Raw genomic sequence first — 14,023 nt, 5'->3', positions numbered from 1 at the left:
TTTGTTTCTAGATTGTTTTTGAGTCTTTACAGGTTTTTAGCATGAAAGGAGCAAAGTGGAGCAATTTGGATCATTTTGGAGCAATAATCTGAAAGAAATCAAGTTGGAGTCGGATCAAAGCATGGGCATCGATCGACACCTATAGAGCATCGATCGACACTCGTCTCTGCCGACTCAAGACCCAAATTTGGAAGTTTTACAAATCTGCCCCAAAGTTTCCATATTTGCAACATAAGTCCCTGACGTGTTTTAGGACCTATATATATAGTTTTTAGGTTTTCCAAACCCTGAAGTTTTCATTCTAGCAATTTTTATTTTTCCTGCAACCCTGAGAGATTTTGAGAGCTTTGGAGAGAGAGAGATCTACTTTGAGAGAAGAATTTCTTGAACTCCCTTTACTCTTTTAATTTCAATTGCTTATTATTCAGAATGATGATTTGTTCTTTATTTAACATGTATGAGTAATTTGTTTGTTAGGTTTAGGGTTTTTCATAGGGTTTTTATGATTTATTAGATCTGAGATTGTTAGGGTTCTTAATCTTTTATGATCTTCATCTTTGGTTGTTCTTCACAATAATTCTTGATTGATCACCTAGAATTGTTATCTTAGGGAAATAAATTGATATGAAAATATAGTTGTTTTCCTGATTAAACCATTGATGAGCAGAATTGTTTCTTACAAAGAGATTTGAATTAATAATTCTGTGAACTTATCTAAACCTGTTCTTAAGGCTGATTTATTACTTAGAATTTTACAAAGAGATTTGGATTTTCTGGTTTTAAATTTAGAATATAATTGCAGTGAGAACTGATTATTTTACCAAAAGTTTAGAGTTCTAGATCTGATCTTTATTGCTTGAACCTTAATTAATTTATCTGATTTAATATTTCATAATTTCCTGAGAAATTCCCTAGGCTTAACTCTTTTGATTTATGAATTTACAACACTTTTATTTAAATATTTGCATTGCTTTTATTTTAATTCAAATTAACTTGTTTAGCGTAATAACAAAACTCTACAATCTATTGTGTTTTATCTTGAGTCTCTGTGGATTCGACCCCTAAGTACAGCAACTGATCTCTTGTTTGAGAGAGTAGCTCTAGGGATTAATTTGAGCATATCAAATTTTGGCGCCGTTGCCGGGGACTCTCTGATTTACCATTAGATTTCAGTTTTTAATTTCGTCTAAACTTTTCTTTTTATTTTCTACTTACACGTTTTTGTTTTTCTTCTCTTTGGTGTTTCAGGTGCATGCCTCCTAGACCTCACACAAGGAACAACAAATCTGGTCCTACTGTGAATCTGTCGAACAAAGAGTTGGGAAAACTTGAGCGTGAGAACAGGAAAGCAGCCAAGTCTCTAAAGATGGTTAATACGATCATTCTGATGCGTGATGAGGCTGGTGTTTTGAGGGATCAAGAGGGCCACTTGCGCAATGAGCACGGCCAAAAGCTGGATGCAGAAGGCAATGTGATTGCCGAACCTGTTGTCAACGAGCAGGCTGTCGTGAACCAGCAAGCTGTTGCCGTTGATGATCCAAACCTTGGTGCCGATCGACACCAACCAGGTGGCATCGATCGACGCCCACCTGCAGACGTGCTTGGAGCTGCCAACCAAGTACAAAACCCTGTTCGACGACAGGAGAACAACCGGGATCTGATCAGGACTATTGCTGACTACAATCGGGCTGATATGGTGTATGAGAACCGGTCTGCTATTGTTCCTCCCCCTTTTCAAAGGAATGATTTTGAGTTGAAACCTGCGTACTTTCAACTAGTTGGGCAGAGACCTTTCTCTGCTTTGCCCAATGAGAAGCCCTTGGATCACATTGAGCATTTTGAGGATCTAGTGACCAGTATCAAGGCTAATGGGGTGACTGAGGATTACATCTTCTGCAAACTCTTCCCTTACTCACTTGCAGGAGAGGCATCTCAGTGGTTGAAACAGCTGCCTGCTGGATCATTGACAAGCTGGCGAGATGTGAAGGTGGCCTTCCTCAACCACTTCTATGATGATGCAATGTCAGATGAGTTGAGAATCAAGCTGTCTTCTTTCAAGCAGAGACCAGATGAAGCTTTCAAAGCAGCTTGGGTGAGATTCAAGGCTTACCAAAGGGACTGTCCACACCATGGTTTCTCAAAGGTTCAACTGCTAAGTATCTTCTTTAGAGGGTGCGACTGGAAGTATCAGTTAGCTTTGGATGCTGCAAGTCATGGGAACTTCAAGACGAGAATTCCAGAAGATGCTGAATTGTTGATTGAGAACTTGGCTTCTAGCAATAGCACTAAGGGAGCAGATGCTGAAAGGAAGAGATTGCATGGAGAATTTGATTCAAACCAGTTAGCTTCTGTTAATGCTAAGCTGGATTCAGTGCATAACCTCCTGATGGGTAAGAAATCTGTTCATTTTGCTGCTGAGGTTGAGACATATGAGCCAGAACCTGATCAAGGAAACCAAGAGGAGGATGTGAACTATTTGTATGGGAATCAGGGACAGCGGTTTGGAAATCAGCAAGGCAACAGGCCTTACAATGGTGACCAGAAGCAGCAACAGAACAATGGCTATACAAGGACCTATGGGAACTCATCTTATCAGTCTCCCCCTCCTAAGACTTCTTCTGAGAGTAGAATGGAGGCCATGCTTGAGCAGCTTTTGCAAGGACAAGAGAATTTGTCAGTGACATTCAATGGGAAGATTGACAATGTCTACACTGAGCTAAATGGGAAGATAGAGGCATTGAATGTTCATGTTAAGAAGCTGGAGAGTCAAGTGGCACAGACTGTTGGGTCTGTTAAAAGGCAAGAGGGTTTTCTCCCTGGAAGAACTGAGTCAAACCCCAGACATGCTTGCAATGCCATATCTGTGAGAGATGAAGATGCTGTTGAAATTGCTTCTGCAGAAAAAGAAGAGAAATCGTCAAATCTCTCGGCTTCAGATGATGGTGTCGATCGACACCAACAAGTAGGCATCGATCGACACTCATCTCAGACGGAACCAGAAGCTGCAAAATCTCAGGTTCCAGCTACTGAAAGGGTCTACAAGCCTAAGGTTCCTTTTCCCAAGCCAAGGAGGTCTAAGCAGGAGCTTGAGGAAGCTAGATGCAAGGCAATGATGGACAAGGTGATGATTGAGATGCCTTTGATTGATGCTGTGAAGCTTTCACCACCACTTAAGCGCTATGTTAAGAGAATTGTATCAAATGGTTTGAGCCCTGAGGAAGGAGCACTACTTACAAAAGATGTCAGTGCAATTCTGTTGAACCAGCCTGTTCAGAGGAAGAAGGAAAAGAAGCAGGAGGTGGTTGTATCTAAGGAAGTGAGTGCAATCATTCAATGTAAGACTGCAGAGAAGTTACCAGATCCTGGAAGCTTTGTACTTGATTGCTCTATCTTCACAGGAAGGTTTGCACACTCACTCTGTGATCTTGGTTCCAGCATCAACTTGATGCCACATTCTGTTGCTATGAGACTTGGGATGACAGAATTCAAGCCAACTCAGATTTCTCTAATCCTAGCTGATCGCTCCCGAAGAATTCCTGAAGGTGTTTTAGAGGATATTCCAGTTAAGGTTGGCAACATCATGATTCCCACTGACTTTGTGGTGCTGAAGTATGATCAAGAGCCTAAAGATCCTCTCATCCTAGGAAGATCTTTCTTGGCTACAGCTGGTGCCATCATAGATGTGCAGAAGGGGCACATAGCACTGAATGTGGATGGTTTGATTATGAACTTTGAGATGGATAAGCTGAGGAGGGCTCCTACTATTGATGGACAGACTTTTTCTGTTGAAAAAGTTTCTGATATTCGAGCATCAGGCTCAGTATTGATCGATACCCCTTCAGCATCGGTCGACACTCCTCCACCTCCGAGCCAGAACAACTCAAAGACTGATGCTCCAAGTAAGAAAGCTGTTCCCAAACAGAAAGTCTCCCATTCCACCCACCAGAGCCCTCAGGTAAGGCCAAGGTATGCATTTTCTTCTCCTAAACCTCCTTTTATCATCAACAAGAATTTCAAAGATACAAAAACTGTTTTGCAGTTAACCAAGCCACGAGATTATCGTAGAGCGCTTGTTTCTTCTGTTGATGATTTTGCAGGACAGAAAAGATGTCCTCCCATACCTAAGTCCCGCCCTGGTCCTGTTCCTAGCATCCTTGGCAAGCCTCATGCACCTAAAGCTTATACACCACCTTGGATGAAGAGGATTTCAATGCCATGTTCTGATCCTCCGGATGCCTGAGCCCCAACACAGTCAAGCTAATGACTGAAAACAAGCGCTTAGTGGGAGGCAACCCACTGGTAGTTTTTTTTTCTTTTTCTTTTGATTTTTATTTTTATTTATTTTATTTTTATTTTTACTTTTCTCTTACTTGATAACACTGGAGACAGTGTTGTTTAAGTCTGGGGGAGGTTAGTACTAACTATGATTTCTGTTTTTGAGTTTCAGTTGTGTCAGTGAAAACCATAAAGTTTGAGTCAGCTCCCATTATCTATCTTATCATCGTCACAAGAAATTCACATCCCAATAAAGTTGCAGCCATTTTCAATAGCCTTTAAAGTCTGTTTCATGTGAAAGGCATGAAAACGAAGAATTATAAAAAGAACTCATAGAAAGCAATACAGAGTTTGAAAGATGAGAGAGATAAATAGATATGGAAAGCAGAGAGAAATTAAACCCAAATGACGACTTTATCAACTTTGAACTAGCTCCCTTAGTCAGACTCGGTTTCCTATTATCAAAATGAACACACACAAAAAGAGACAAGAGGCATTAAAGATGGAAGCAGTTAGAATCCTTGAAAATCAAATAAGAGAAGAGGAGAAATGTTATACCACTTTTAAGCATGAAGAAGATAAGAAGCGGAGTTTTGTAGCTTCGTCTTCCCATTTCACCTTTTTAATCCATCCTGGAGATTTGTAACTTATGATGCATCTATTTTCACCCTGCTTGCCACTTTTGGAATCGAGCGGAAGCTTTTTCAGATTTGGACATTCCGATACATGGATGTTCTCTAGACATGGAAAGGGTAGAGGACTCCAATATATATTCTTCAGCTTTGGTAGATTTCCCAATTGAAGAACATTCAGCTTTTGGAAAGGAACATTCCCTGATTCTTCACCTTCACAAGCTTTCTCTTTGTTTACTATATCTTCTAGGTCTTTTGCATTCTCAACAACTAGAAATTTAAGATTTGGAGCGAACATCAAACACGTCAATTCCCTCAGGCGGTTACAGTCTTTTATACTCACGTCAACGAGGCTCAAGAAGCTGCGTAGCCTTCCCATTTTGATCTCAGAGATTCTGCAGTACTGAATATTTAATTCACGAAGCTTCTCCATTGTTCCTAAAAGTGATATTCCAGATGATTCTTGATGGCTGTCCAATGATGATACATATTGTCCAGAGATCTCTAGAAATCGTGTACAACTCATCAGCCTATGAGAGCGCAAAAGTTGCTCCTGGCTTGGATCAATAGTTGTAGTTAGAATTTCTAACTGTTCCAAGGTTTCCAACTCCTTCACTACGTCAAGAACCCATAGAAAACCAGAAAACGCTACTTTCAATACTTTTAGATTATGCAAACTTGATATCCCATCAATACTTTCAAGCTTAAATGTTCTCTCCAAATCCAAGTGAATTAGTTTCTTCAACTCGTGTAAACCCTTGGGCAAATGTTGTATACCAGTTTCTGACAAGTTGAGATATTGCAAGGAAACTAGATTTGATATTTCTTCCGGCAATTCAAAGAGACTTTGATTACCTGACAGATTCAAAGCAACTAGCTTTGGCATGCACTTGAAGAATTCAGTAGAAATATCTTCCAGCTTCGAATTTTGGAGGAGCAAAGTTGTGAGTTCCATACATTCAGGACTTCCAACGAGATGTTTAATCTTGTTTGCCATCAACGACATCCTTCTCACAATGTTCCAGTTCTTAACCTTTGGAATTTCACATAACCCAACACCGGCACGCACAATGAAGGCCTCTTTTTGTATTCCCAATTCGGTGGCGATCCATAAGGCCATTTCACGAACAACATCATGCATACACACAATATTTTTTTCTTCCATCAATAATGATGCCCGGATAAGACTACCAATAATATCATAACCCTTGTCTTCAGCTCTTTCTATACCTTCACTTCCATCTATAATTTCCTCACATATCCAGTATTCTACCAAATCTTCTTTGAGAACTTTTGCATCTTCAGGGTATAAAGCACAATATAGCAAACATGATTTGACATGCTCCCCCTTAAGGCTGTCATAGCTATATTTCAAAAGCGGAAGGATCTTATCGTCCATGCCAGAAAACTCTGCAGCATATGAATTCAAAACATCTATAGCGTTACGCCATTCTTGTATCGTCTTTTTGCATGACATGGTCTCGCCTATGACATTGAGCGCCAATGGTAGGCCACAACATTTTCTTGCAATTGTTCTTGCAAGGTCAGGGATTTGCGGATCACAATCAAGTGTTTTCTGTCCAACCTTTTTTTTGAACAACTCAAATGCGACATTTTCCATCAAGCATTTCACCTCCATTGAGTCGTCAACCCCCATCCGCGCACAAACATCTTGAGAACGAGTTGTAAATGCCACTTTACATTGGTTTTGTGTTGTTGGAAACGGGACGCCAATCTCAGCTAGATCCACCTTCTCCCATATATCATCTAAAAACAACATAAATCTCTTTTTCTTTAAGAAATTGTATAAACGAACATTCTTTTTGCTTCCATCTACTTCTCTACCAAAACCAAGATTTAGTTCTTTTTGTTCTTCGTTCCACTCTTTTCCATTAAGACCAACTTTTTGAGCGATTTCATTTTGAATCTTCTCGACATGCAACTCTTTAGACACCACAACCCAAATCACGAAGTCAAATCCACACCTATCGTTACTGAACTTATTGTTGATTTGAGTGAGAAGTGTTGTTTTCCCTACTCCACCCATACCATACATACCCATAATACCAACTCCATCTTCCATGAGATGTTTCCATGCTTCCTCGAGGAGTGTTTCTTGACCAACAATTGTCTGTTGGAGTTGTCTTTCTTCCACCACATATGATTGTGCTTCATTTTTGAGTTTTTCATCCCTTTTTAACAGTTGAAGAGGCCTTTTGTTTTTTCGTTTCTTTTTTGTTGATGAAGATGTTCGCGCTTGATCAGCAATCACTTCGAAATCTCTACTTTTGAGTTTCTCAACCTCCTTCAGCGTCAAGAAAACACTTTTCCCATAACGATAACTCGATAATAAACTCTTAGAGCAAAACCCACAAACACACAGCCTTTGAACTTCAGCATTTCTAGCGTTAAGAAGATCATGGACTCTGTTTTCGATATTATCAACTCTATAAAGCCATACCTGTACTTCGGTAAGCCTTTTTAGGCCTTTATTCTCCTCTCTACTGACCCTTCTTAATAAATCATCCTGCTTGGCCTTTAGCTCTTCCATTGTCGTCTCCAGAGCCACTAGATTCTTCTCGAGATTGTGAGTATAACTTACTCTCGTGTCTAGCCATTGAAAGACTTTATTTACACACGGATCACAGGGTATCGAGAAAGAGATACCCATTTTACAGATATTGAGAGATCTGAAATTTGAAGTTTACTAATTTGAGCAAAAGTACCAGACACGATGCAAAGAATAATTGAAGATAAAAATAATTGAAGTTTACTAATTATAGTTTTGGCCCACTCGAAATTATATTAAATTTTCTCGTTCGAGTAAGTCCAAAATATGAGATACTTTACATGGTTGAAAAGCACTGACAGCCTTTGCAGACAATGACAATTTTTTTTCTTTGCTCAATTGTTTTCAAAGAAAAAAAGGAAAATATTTTAGCTTCGAAAACATTGGATACCAATTGTAAGATCTTCAAAACGTTTAATTATACTTTGGTGGTTACCCGAATCAGTAATTACTAGACTTACACTGGCACTTTGAATAGTCGTTTTAAAAAAAACAAAAAAATCTGTGTAGTGAGTATAACTTCCTGTCGTTTCTTCTCCTTTTCCACAGAACCTAAAACAATATGAGCAATCATCACACCGTGAGTTTCACTTTCTGTAATTACAAATATTTCTTTCTTCCAAAAGTATACGAACCCCTAATTCATATCTGATACTTCTCGGGTCAATAGATGAAGTCATAGAATACAGAGGAAGTCAACAAGAAGTATGGACTGAAAAGCTTACTTGGCAATTTGGCGAAGACTCTGCTTTGCCCAGAGGGTTACCTTTTGGAAGCTTGGCGTTTATATAAAGAGGCTTGGGAAATCTTTGGAAACATCGATGTGTTGATCAACAATGCTGGAATCAGAGGCAATGTCAAGTCGAGTTTGGATTGGTCAGAAGAAGAATGGGACAAAGTCTTCAGAACCAACTTGACCGGATCTTGGCTAGTATCCAAACACGTATGTCTTTTGATGCGTGACGCTAAACGCGGTGGCTCGGTGATAAACATATCGTCGATCTCTGGACTTCACCGCGGTTTATTGCCTGGTGGACTTGCGTATGCTTGTTCTAAAGGCGGTGTTGATACCATGACGAGGATGATGGCTATTGAGTTAGGTGTTTACAAGATCAGAGTGAACTCGATCGCGCCGGGGCTTTTCAGGTCAGAAATCACACAAGGTCTTATGCAGAAAGAGTGGCTAAAGAATGTTACTGAACGTACTGTACCGTTAAAGATGCAACAGACTGTGGATCCGGGGCTTACATCTCTCGTGCGCTATCTCATTCACGATTCTTCTCAATATGTCACTGGGAATACATACATTGTCGATTCAGGGACTACACTACCCGGTGTGCCCATTTTTTCTTCTCTCTGAATGTCTTGTGCGCTTGTACATTCTGATAAGAACAAAGTATTTTCCAATAAATGGCAAGTATTGGCATTAACATTAAATTCACTTTATTTGTACAAAGAGAAATCTTGGTAAGCTTGAGAAACTAAGCGATGATCGTCCCATTCATCTCTATATGTCTCTGGATAGGCTCTCTTCCTCATACCAGTCGTTAAATACATCTCTTTCCTCCATTCCTCTGTTTCTGGGCATCCACATTGTGAAGCCAACCAATTACTATATTCAAACTGCGAAACAACAAAAATGGTGTTATAAAAGTTTCTGTTTAGGTTTCGGTTTTAGATTTGGTTTCTGAGAGGAAACATAGTCGAAGATAATTCATACTTGAGTAATGCCCATTTGGTGAGTATATCGCTTTGCAATCCCTTCGGCTTCAAGTGTCGAGTATAAGGTTTTGATGTCTTTCATCATATCTTCCTTAGAAGGCAGCGGGATCCGACCTGACAAAACACCTGCAATCCACTTGCTTTGCAGCTCAAACATAGGAAAAGGTACAACCTGAAATTGAATTTGTTACAGATTTATCAACAGATTATAAAGTTAAGGGAAAATATGAAATTGCTTCAGAGCAATTTAGAGCTGCATACCTTCCATGGTATCCCAACGAAGGAGAGCCACGGTGCAAAAGCTGGAGGGAAGACGTCTTTGTACAATGGACCAACACGGTTATCATCTACAGTAACACTTCCATTGGTTTCAAGAAACGGAAAGTGATACTTATACCTATGAAAAGAAAAAAAAACACACACATTCAACAACAACCAAACAAACCTGAAAATCACAAACCGAAAATAAAAGAGAGAATGAATGAATACCCAGTGCAATGCATAATAACATCAACCGAAATCATTTTCCCGTTCTGAAAAAGCACTGAACCATCCTCATGGACACGCTCAATCTGTGCAAGATTCACAAAAAAAACTTATGAATTGATTACCCTCCTGAAGCAAATGAGTAGGTACTAAAACTGGAGCTAGCTAAGCTAACTCACCATTGAATGCATCCATAGATTACTGTAACCAGACCGCTTGATAAACGTATCAGCTGCATTTGATCTACCAGCCACATGAACCTCTTTGGCAACTCTAGCAATATCCCTGCTTATATCATCAGCACTTGCAGAGTTCCCTATAAGCACAACAACCTATAAACCAATACAACAACACCAAAACTTCACATAACATCACACCGAAGAATCTAACGTTAACATCTTCAAAAATTGGAGTACCTGATCTTTAAACGGTTCAGGAACACGATAATTATGGCTATGCATCTCCTTCCCTGGCCAAGAACTTATCCCTAAAAAAGTTTCCAAATACACAAAATCACAATCACTCTTCTTCTCACTGTTCATATGGATACTTCGATGAATCAATTGAGATTACCAGGAATCTCAGCGAGACGAGGTTCAATGTAATGTCCATTACAAACAACAACAGCATCGTAAATCTCATCGCGACGATCTCTCTTCTCATTCGCCGTTGATTCAATCCTCCATTTCCCGGTTCCTTCGTCCGCCGCCGGAGCAACCTTCAGAACCGAAGTCTCAAACCGAACCATCTCCTCAACCGCAAACTCCTTGGCGAAATCTTGCAAATACGCTAAAACTTCACCGTGACTCGGAATCCTCCTCGGATCTCTAGATTCCGATACACCGGAACGATCTACGAACGGGAAGTCTCTGTATCCCATACACTCACGGGGGAGATTGGTTCGGAGAGAGCCATAGACGCTCGAATGAACAACGGATCGGGTCGGGTCGACGCTTAACGGATCAGGTTCGGTGTGATCGGTGTAGATCCAGGTTCCTCCGACTTGTTTTTGTCTCTCGAAGACGACCACCGAGTGACCTTCTCGCCGGAGCTCTCGCGCCGCGACTAGTCCGGCTGCTCCGGCGCCGATAATTGCCACGTGGTGTGATCTGATTGGTGATAAGGAAGGTGCCATTTGGGTTTTTTTTTTTGCGAGATTCGTTAGTGGTGAGAATATACTCTATGGCCCTTTGATAAATATACTACGGCCCAAAAAACTCATGAACCACACAATTCGAAACGCTGCGTTTTATGTATATTATCACCAAATAAGTCTAACCAGTTCAAGTCGAAACACTTGCATTATCTTGGACTCTTGGTGTTTGATAGATAGACAGACCTCAAGAGATCGTCTTTTCTAACCGTAATACCCTCCACGATTGAACCAACAGCTCTGTGGACTCAGGTTACTATTCTGAAATTCCAAATATCCCAGAAGCCAAGAGAAAGAAGCTCTTCTTTTTAGAGCAAGAGCTTCCTATATTTAGTAGTCATCTCTTTGTTTTCAGTGTTCTCATAGTCTCTGTGGATTTGGTTGTTGTTGTTGTTGTTTTTCAGAAGGTCAAGTTGTGGAGACACGGACTGAGGCTAAGAAGAAACCTGCACTCGTTTTGCCTTACCTCTGACTTGAATGTATTGTTTAAGGTAGAAGCGCTCTTCTTGGCCTTTCTAAGTCTCTTTGGCTTAAGTTCATCAGATGTCAACATCTTTCTCAAAAGTTGAGGTCTGAGACAAAAAACACATCAAGATCAACATCCCAGACAAAGAACATCATGATCAACATCTGAGATAAAGAACATCATGATCTGAGTCCAAAAACACATCAACATCTGAGACAAAAACACATGGAGATCTGATCTGAGACAAACAATTAACATTCTCTTGATCGTGTCAAAGTAACAGAAACTCTAAATCTCTATTAACAAAGAACATAAACTCATACAAATGAAAGACCAGAAACTGATTTTGCAACACAAAACACGAATACACATCTCTTGATCGTTTCAAAGTACATAAAACAGAAACTCTAAAACTAATTTAGCTTGACAACATGTCATTAATTAGCTTGTTCTTTAAAGCCATTTCCATTTCACTAAGTGGCTCTGTTTTCGAAAGGAGAGTGTCAAGCAATCTATGCTTACTAAGCTTCTCTTGCAAAGCATAATCCTTTTGCTTTATCTCCCACATCCTCTGAAACTCAGACTTGTCTTCTCCTTCCACAGTGGAAGTATTCCTTTGAGGTATGGCCTGTGAAGAAGCCTGAACACGAGGAGGAGGAGGAGGCATAGCTTCATCATCCTCTCCATCACTTAGTACTACTAGGTGGGAGCTTGAAGACTGAGCAGAACACTCCTCACACTTTCTTCTCTTTTTAGCCATTCCAGTCTTCTTAGTAAATGATGAAGAAGATGCACACCATTTAGGATCATGTCGAAGCTCTCTCCAAGCATGCTCCAAAGTAAACTTCACCTTGTGTTCATCCAAGTAAATTTGGTTTGCGAGCTTCATAACATCATTCTCACTCAGCCCAGTTGATGATGATTTCTGAGTTGTTGTTGTTGTTCTTGCAGCCTCATCATAGCATCTAACAAACTTGGAAACTGCATCATTAATCTTATTCCACCTAGCTTTACAACAACTTGCATCTCTCTTTGGAAAACCAGAAAGCTTCGGACTTGATCCACAATAAGTTGCAATACGTGTCCAAAAGGCTTCAAATTTTGGATCTTTGGTCGTGTTTAGCCAAGCAGTGATGAGTACAACATCTTCTGTGGGTGACCATTTCGTTCTTGATGGTCTACGGTCTTTACTTGGAGTTGGAGTATCAGAATATTGGGTACTAAACGAAATGTTCATGAAGCCTCTCTAATGGATTCCTAGTTTGTGTGTGTGTTAAATGGAGAAGGAAAGAGAATTTTAAGGGTTACCCAAAAGCGTCCTCCAACCATCGATTCGGATCCAGAAAGATTGAAGATTTTTGGAAGCTTCTGCGAATCGCTCGATGTGTACTTGGAAGCGTGACCTTCTTCTTCTTCCCCGTCTAGTGTTTTTTTGCTCGATCTGATTTCTCAAACTGGTCTATAATTTTTCTTTAACCCTAGATTTTATAAAAGGGGTTACTTTTTTTTTTTTTTTTTTTTTTTTGTCTACGGGGTGTTACTTGTTTAGTGTATTTTAATGGAATTAGATGTATTTTTTAAATGAAGGTGAAATCTGCTGTTATACAATTACGTATTTGTCTATTTGATCACAATTTAGTAATTTTAATTTACAACACAATCCTCTGTTTATTCAACAGAGATTTGATTTTGTTGTATTTTAGAATGGATTTTATTGTTATTTTTTCGTCCAAAACATGAGTAAAACAAATTCCAGCTTTTTTATCTTTGACTTTGATAAAGTAAAAGCAAATAAAATTTCTCAATATTAATTTTTTCCTTAATAGAGAATCTGAAGCAGTAATGACATCTATATCGCCGAGTTTACTTATTGCTTGTAACATTAGCTCAAGTTGTTGTTGACCTCAGGCTCAGGGCCGAGCCTTCTTAACCGATTCCCAAAACTCTATAAACCTCATGAGCTTGTAGCGTACAAACTATTGAGAAAATGGTGAGAATCACGGTTGTTAGGATTCCAGCATACAAACTATTGAGAAAATGCTTTCTCTTCCTTAAGTTCCACACAATAACACAGTTCATGAGCGCCCCATAAGTCTGACTGATGGATGAATCTTTGCAGAAGTATCTAAGTTTGTTAAAGTAGTTCTCAGCTGCTTCTAAGCCTTTATTCTTTGCAGTTTAGATCCAAACGAATTTGCGTGATCAGACAGATAATGGCAAAATATGCAGCCTGCAAATGCAGGAAGAAGAACTCAATAACATAAATGAATCAAACTTTCTTAATCAACCAAAACAGAGAAGATAACATGGCTTTGCCTTTATCATAGAACTGAAACAGAGAACAAATGATTCATTAACTGATTACTTCTTCAGGATACTCAACAATAACAGGTGACTTACCGGTTTTGCAGGTCAATGCACACAGACAGGGTACAAACCCCACCATTGTATATTTGTATATGGAGAACTCTCCCAAACGTTGAATGCAAGATCTACCATGCCACTAGCATAACATAGCAAGATACAGTTTTCAGGCTAAGGTATTCACAAAAACTATAACACCACTTACCATAGCAAGATTATAAATTTCATTCGCTACCAAATCACAGAATCTCAAAGCCATTGACGAGTGGCTAATTCCATTCCACTAGCAACACACATCATATCATTTCCCTAAAGCAAAATGAGAAATATGCATCAGAACCATCTAACCTGAAGAT

General features: G+C 39.6%; 4 protein-coding genes and 1 pseudogene across 5 annotated transcripts; 1 reads left to right on the top strand and 4 right to left on the bottom strand.

The window, feature by feature from the left end:
• The first annotated feature begins 1,252 nt into the window (after positions 1-1,252).
• LOC147939382 (uncharacterized) lies at positions 1,253-4,125 on the top strand. Its single transcript, XM_087465938.1, has 6 exons — positions 1,253-1,369; positions 1,424-1,618; positions 2,651-2,782; positions 3,017-3,716; positions 3,816-3,966; positions 4,098-4,125. Exons 1-6 carry the CDS (start codon positions 1,253-1,255, stop codon positions 4,123-4,125), a joined length of 1,323 nt encoding a protein of 440 aa, XP_087322064.1.
• On the bottom strand, positions 2,036-2,136 carry LOC147939383 (small nucleolar RNA R71; annotated as a pseudogene).
• Positions 4,126-4,470: 345 nt separating the features above from the next.
• On the bottom strand, positions 4,471-8,339 carry LOC104714596 (putative disease resistance protein At1g63360). Its single transcript, XM_010432020.2, has 3 exons — positions 8,202-8,339; positions 4,834-8,028; positions 4,471-4,730 (listed from the first exon to the last, which is right to left on the bottom strand). Exons 2-3 carry the CDS (start codon positions 7,576-7,578, stop codon positions 4,713-4,715), a joined length of 2,763 nt encoding a protein of 920 aa, XP_010430322.1. The 5' UTR covers positions 7,579-8,028; positions 8,202-8,339; the 3' UTR covers positions 4,471-4,712.
• Positions 8,340-8,862: 523 nt separating this feature from the next.
• Positions 8,863-11,409, bottom strand: LOC104714595 (flavin-containing monooxygenase FMO GS-OX-like 4). Of its 2 annotated transcripts, XM_010432019.2 has the most exons (7): positions 10,258-11,409; positions 10,101-10,171; positions 9,864-10,016; positions 9,688-9,770; positions 9,460-9,595; positions 9,197-9,370; positions 8,863-9,099 (listed from the first exon to the last, which is right to left on the bottom strand). In XM_010432019.2, the coding sequence occupies exons 1-7, from the start codon at positions 10,817-10,819 to the stop codon at positions 8,920-8,922; spliced, it is 1,359 nt and encodes a 452-aa protein (XP_010430321.1). In that variant the 5' UTR covers positions 10,820-11,409; the 3' UTR covers positions 8,863-8,919. The 2 variants fall into 2 exon arrangements, with proteins under 2 accessions (XP_010430321.1, XP_087322476.1); XM_087466350.1 differs by lacking the exon at positions 8,863-9,099 and having other exon boundaries at positions 9,103-9,370; positions 10,258-10,864.
• Positions 11,410-11,721: 312 nt separating this feature from the next.
• LOC104716047 (uncharacterized) lies at positions 11,722-12,540 on the bottom strand. Its single transcript, XM_010433393.1, has one exon. The coding sequence runs from the start codon at positions 12,538-12,540 to the stop codon at positions 11,722-11,724; it is 819 nt and encodes a 272-aa protein (XP_010431695.1).
• Positions 12,541-14,023: the final 1,483 nt, after the last annotated feature.

The sequence above is a fragment of the Camelina sativa genome, chromosome 9, assembly GCF_030686135.1.
Source record: "Camelina sativa cultivar CO46 ecotype springtype chromosome 9, ASM3068613v1".
NCBI classification, from domain to species: domain Eukaryota; kingdom Viridiplantae; phylum Streptophyta; class Magnoliopsida; order Brassicales; family Brassicaceae; genus Camelina; species Camelina sativa.
The sequence above is the reverse complement of the archived record's forward strand: the minus strand, read 5'-3'. Positions and strand labels throughout refer to the sequence as shown.